The sequence below is a fragment of the Chiloscyllium plagiosum genome, unplaced genomic scaffold (assembly GCF_037043375.1).
Source record: "Chiloscyllium plagiosum isolate Xiang-an unplaced genomic scaffold, Cpla_swu_hap1 HiC_scaffold_21, whole genome shotgun sequence".
NCBI lineage: Eukaryota > Metazoa > Chordata > Chondrichthyes > Orectolobiformes > Hemiscylliidae > Chiloscyllium > Chiloscyllium plagiosum.
This window is the reverse complement of record NW_028270159.1, coordinates 25,078,145-25,084,144: the sequence shown is the minus strand read 5'-3', so window position 1 is coordinate 25,084,144 and position 6,000 is coordinate 25,078,145. Positions and strand designations below refer to the sequence as shown.

Here is a 6,000-nt window from a genome sequence, read left to right as displayed (position 1 = left end):
AACTCATCATAACAATTTGAAATTGAAATATTTTTGGTTTTTTTTAATCTTTAGTTTATCAATGATTTAATACAGTCTGATCAGCTTATCACTCAATGAACATATTTTAAGCTGTTACTGGTCTTTTTTTATTCACTCCTGGGTGGCTCTGGCTGGCTTCCATTTATTGTCCATCCCTAGTTACCTTGGGAAAGTGGTGGTGAGCTGCCTTCTTGAATCGCTGCAGTCTCTTGCTGACTGTTGACCCACAATGTCATTAGGGAGGGAATTGTTCATAATGTTCTTACCTGTTGCCTTTGCCAGAGAGTTATTTCATTTAAAAAACACAAACTAGATTACTACCATTGGTTGTTACTTCTAATGAAATCATAAACTCATTCTTCTAGAATGTACTCAAAATTATGCTGGGATGATTAAAAGAAGGCAAGTCAGTAATTCTGTTTAAAATTCTCTGTTATGAAGCAAAGAAGGGATATTTTTCCCCTTTTTTGGAAACATGCTACTTAATGTCCAAATCTTGAAACCAGAAGAACTTGTGTTTATATCGAGCCTTTCACAACCTCAGACATTGCACACATTGTAAAGACTATGAAGCCTTTCAAAGTACAACACTATTGTAATATGGAAACACAGCAACCAAGTTGTGTAAAACAACATCCCATAAGCAATGATGTGACAAATGACTGTTTAATCCTTTTCAGCGACACCCATTCACTGATAAATATTGGTCAGAATACCTGGAGAAATCATCCCCAGCCTTCTTCAAGAAGTGCCAAGAGATATTTTGCACACAGACAGAGCAGAAGATGTCTATTTAACATCTCAATCCAAATGTGCAGCTCCAGTACTGCAATGAGATGTCAGCCTAGAATATAGGTTCAGTGTCTGAAGCAAAAGTATTTCCTAATTTTCCTCAGCATTTACCTAATGGTTAAATACCAAACACCACCAGCAAAGGATTGAAATATAAAACATGCCCTGTTGTGACATTACTCCTTCCAAGATAGCTCTGATTTTAAATATAACAGTTGAATCATTTTGCACAAAGTTACTTTTAATACTGTGGTCATCATATGTCATTGCATCTTTAACATTAAAGTGATTTGCATGCATAACTACTCTGATATTATTTGTCTGTTCACATTTACTTCTGAAACCTCTTGATGCAGAAGGAATGTTGTAGAACCAGCTGCCAAGAAACAACTAGATGTTCCCGCAACCAGAAGTGTATTGTTTGGAGAAAATTGGCAGGTGGAAATGAAATCCAATTCACACTATGAAAAGAAAAACAAATCTTCAAATTATGGAAATTCTATCACAGCAGTCTGAAATTAAGGTACAGATTGCATTTACAATGAAAATGTTTTTTCCAGCATAAACATGTAATCAGTTTATTTCCTAACCAACCTGCTCAGAAATGTTATTATACACCTCTGAATTAGGTGGGACTTAAACCGGGGCCTCCTGCTCCAGAGTCAGGGACACTACTTCAAGAGCCACCTTGTAATCAGTGTAAACTAACCATTGACTAGATAGCAAATTGTTCATATCAAATAGAAAAGGCTTGAAAATATATTACCATAAGGATCTTCTTACACTTTCCGTCCTCACAATCCCACACACGAATCTATGAGAACAAAGTGAGAGGGAGTCAGCCTTGCTGTCTTTGGACAATAAGAATTCCAATACAAGTCAATCCTTTCACACTCACCGTTTCATCTTCTGCTGCTGTTGCCAATAGAATTGAATCCATGGAGAATGAGAGGGCCGTTATCCGGCCATAGTGCTCCTTCAGAAGAAAGATCAGGAATCTCTTTCTTGGATCCCATACACGTATAGTCTTGTCCCAGGAACCTGAAGCCTATGAAACAATCAGAAGAATTTACCCTTATTAGAATTTGGGTAATAACTTGATTGTCTGTGCATGTCATATCTTTTATAGGATATTGTTTTGCTAATTTTCCCTCCTGAAGCCACTGACTTAATGTGGCTTGGTTACATAAATAATTCCAGTATCTTCACCAACAAATTATCCATCATTTGTCAAACCATGGAGAATGCATTGGGTCATTAGAACAGAGCCTGATCTTTTATTCATCAGGCATTTACATATGTATTTTCTAACTTGACACTTCAAAGTAGGAGCAAAACTGACTTCTTCCCTAAAATAAAATACAAAATACTGTTGATGCTGGAAATCTGAAACAAACATAGAGAAAGCTGGAGAAACTCAGCAGGTCTGGCAGCATCTGTGGAGAGAGGAACAGGGTTACTGTTTCCAGTCTGGTGTGATTGATGTTCTGAAGAATAATCATACTGGTCTCAAAAGGCTAACTCTGTTTCCCTCTCCACAGACGCTCCAGATCTACTGAGTTTCTCCAGCATTCTCTGGATTTGATGTCTTCCCTGGTAATCCAGGTGAGCCAAGGCAAATTTTAGGACACTACTGTCAGTCTAGCTAAGATCAAGTAGCTTAACTTCAGCCAGTGGTTTTCTTTGATTGGCTCCATACCACAACATACACTCAATATAACCAGTAAGGCTTTGGTCATTCTGTGTTCATGGTATTTTGACATCTACAGTTTCTATTTCATTTCACCATTCAGCTCACCAGCATTCCAATTCCAGAAAAGGCTACACAGCTCACATTGCCCTTGTGGCCTTCCAAGGTGAATGTTCGTCCCGCTCTTCGTAAATTCCATACTCTTACTGTATAATCCCAGGATCCAGTGGCCTGTACAAGAAGATCAACAGGTTATTCAAAGAATTCTCTAAGAACCAACAGTGAAAAAGCATGGCCTGGATTTACAAGGATGGTTGTGATTGTAGCAACTATGTTATTTGGAAATGTATTTGCTATCACAGAGGTCATTAAAAATATCACCATTCAGACTTTCAGTTGCACCTCTAATGGACTTTATAAATTTCAATGTATTAAACAGTACTTTTTTCATATTTCAATGGTCTTGCATTGTCCCATGCCAATTCTCTGCCCGAGATGTGGTTCCTGAGATTCCCTCACCCTCTGTTACCTCATCCATTGCTTATGTGTGGGTCAAGACTGTGAGTGTTGTTTGGCCTTTGTTTGTGGTGAATTATAGCTGAACACAACCCTGCCCAGATCTGAAATGCTCACAGCTTACAGCTAAGGCCAGTGGAGATCATTGGCGAGTGGGAAATCTGACTCTGTCATCATCAGCTTCAAGTTGATTAATTATATGTTCACCTCTCTCTCCACCTTTAAACACGTTGGAACTTATCTCCATAATGATGCTTCCACACATCTTTTCTAAATCCTGCAATACGATCCAACATGCACTCCATCATTCATTTTATCCAGTTTTAATCTTTCCCCACCTTTCACTACTTTATAACAACTACGTATGGAGAGCTGGTGGTGCAGTGGTATGTCACTGGGCTAGTATTTTAGATTCCCCAGGTTAATATGCTGGGGATATGAGTTAAACCCCACACAGATGCTAAATATGAATTCAATAAAAATCTGAATTTTAAAAAATCTAACATGATGTCAACCATGCAAACGCTGTCAACTGTTGTAAAAAAAACCCACTCAGTTCTCTAATGTCCTTTAGAAAAGGGTTACGCTGTCCTTACCTGGTCTGGCCTATACATGATTCCAGATCCACAGCAAAGTGGTTGAGCTTTAACCACTCTCTTAGCAATTAAGGATGGACATTACATGCTGGCCTAGCTAGTGATGCTTGTATCCCATGAACAAATGAATAAAAATATGGCAGTAGTTCCTAAGGTAGCACTAAATGAATTTGTGTAGTAAATATGATGTGATAATTAGAGTCACAATATAAGTATAATCATGTAGGAAACCAGGTTACCAAAAGATCTCTGTGGATTGAAAATGCACAGGTTTTGATGACATTCTGATGCCCAGAAAAAGTCTTCACAGGCTGGCCTGACTGTTAAAAGAAATAAGACATTAAATAGATTAAAGAGTAAGTTGTACATTGACAGGAAAAGACAAGCGTTAAGCCAAGATTTACAAAGGGCCACCAAGGCCTCTCTTCATTAGACAGAGTAAATACTTCTATAGATTGGGAGGCGCACCACTCCACCAAGTATAGGCCAAGGTGAGGAGACAGGCCAGCAACTTCTCTGTGAGTTTCAGGAGTTTGCTGACAAGTTCAAATGGGAACTGAAGGTACAGGGTGGGGGAACCAGTTGCTGGCTATGATTTCCCTAAATTATCTAATTAGCATTCAGAAGGTGGGCTCAGCATTCAGTTAAGAATAGCAGGCTCTCAGCACTGAATCAGAAAGCCTCTTCAAGCAAGACAGATATGGCATTCCAAGATGGAGGCACCCTCTCTCCATCCCCTTAAAAAAATAGACTGTACAACCAGCACACTATAGTTCCACAGGTGCCTTGGGCTGCCCCATGACCAGGCAGGGGGGAGGACTTGGGAAGATGTCTCTAGATTTATCTGGTGCTCAGATGTTAGTCTGTTGCCTCCTAACCCCACACCTCCAGGTGCCAGTAGGGTGAATGAAAACCAGCCTCTCAGAATAAATCTGAATTGGCCTCTATCATATTGTGATTACCCATTACTGGTGTAAAACAGTCCTGGATAGTCCCAACAAACTGTCCACTTCAATGTTCCTCCATACTGGGGCTACAAATCTTGACCCACATCATCTTCCTGCAGCAACAGCCACTTACAAGAGAGGGATCTTAGAGGAAATAAAACCAAAGGAGTCAATCAAAGTATTCATTGCAAAGTGTCAGTCTCCATGTAGGTATTGTGGATCAAATGAGGAGACTGCACGCTCAGGCAGACAGCATTGAATGTTCAGTTCCTTAGTTTGGAATTTGTCATACATATCCCAGATGTCATACTTATCAAAATTATCTGTTCACCATGGAAATACCACTACGCCATCATCACAGCTCTTTTAGTACAGAAATGTACTGCAGAATCATCATTCAGAATAACCAGCTTGCCTTTAAGCAAATTAATACATTTGAAATGCTGCAGAAACTTACAAACAAGATTTCAAAGCACTTGTGTTGAAAATCAGCAAGTGATTCCTTTCTTATTAATGGATTCAGACCTAGGAGTCACTGAAAGAGCAGCCTGACAACAGCCTAGTGCCTGCAGTGAAATTTAATTCAAAACCTTCTGACTCAGGATATGCCCAAGTCATGTCTGACACATGTTGGTGGAAACCCTTTAATATATAAAGACCAGGGACAGAGCTTGATAATTTAATTAGAGGCAAGACCTGATGCCACTGGATGGGCTACCGTTTCAAACCTAGCCTCACGCCAAGTGTTCTGATCATCAACACTTTGGCTCAAGGCAGGAATCAGGTGGCAAATCCATCATATTCAAATTATTGTCCAATTAAGCATGCAACTAGGCTATTATCAATTCTTTAAAAGCTGAATCTGAACTTTCCATGGCAAGTTAAGAGGGTATCTTGGGATCTACACTGAGTCTAGAACTGCTAAATGGAGAAAGGCAGTGACACCGTGGGAGGCAGCCATTTCCATTCAATGAGATGAGTTGACAGGGACCTCCAACCATTGATCAGCAGATGAGCAGATAGTTAGCACAGCATATGGTCTATGCATGTGCTTGGTCAGTTGAGCAGATCATAATGCTCCAGGAATCATGCAGTCGTAAGAGAGATTGCCAATGTGAGCAATGACAGGGCAGCTGGCTGCAAACAACAGCTGGACAGAGGATTAAGGTAACTAGCAATAAGCTTCAATATCCTTAAATACATTTGCAGAGCCCCAGGCATGAAAACAGTAAGAAGAAGGAAGGAGATGTTTCCTCAGAATTGAGTATTCTGCTGATCAAACTACGGTGGCTCAGTGGTTAGCACTGCTACCTCACAGCGCCAGGGACCCAGGTTCGATTCCAGCCTTGGGCGACGGTCTGTGTGGAGTTTGCACATTCTCCCTGTGTCTGTGTGGGTTTCCTCTGGTGCTCTGGTTTCCTCCCACATTCCAAAGATG

The 6,000-nt window shown here is 40.2% G+C and overlaps 1 protein-coding gene across 1 annotated transcript in view; it reads right to left on the bottom strand.

Annotated features, from left to right (window-relative positions):
- Positions 1-1,081: 1,081 nt before the first annotated feature.
- Positions 1,082-6,000, bottom strand: part of LOC122564662 (uncharacterized) — a 28,525-nt gene continuing 23,606 nt past the window's right edge. Inside the window, exons 3-7 of the mRNA XM_087998685.1 lie at positions 3,855-3,935; positions 2,612-2,734; positions 1,712-1,861; positions 1,580-1,627; positions 1,082-1,274 (exon numbers count right to left, since the gene is read on the bottom strand). Of these exons, the coding sequence (XP_087854811.1) occupies positions 1,116-1,274; positions 1,580-1,627; positions 1,712-1,861; positions 2,612-2,734; positions 3,855-3,935 (561 nt within the window). The 3' untranslated portion in view covers positions 1,082-1,115. The remainder of the gene's footprint in view (positions 1,275-1,579; positions 1,628-1,711; positions 1,862-2,611; positions 2,735-3,854; positions 3,936-6,000) is intronic.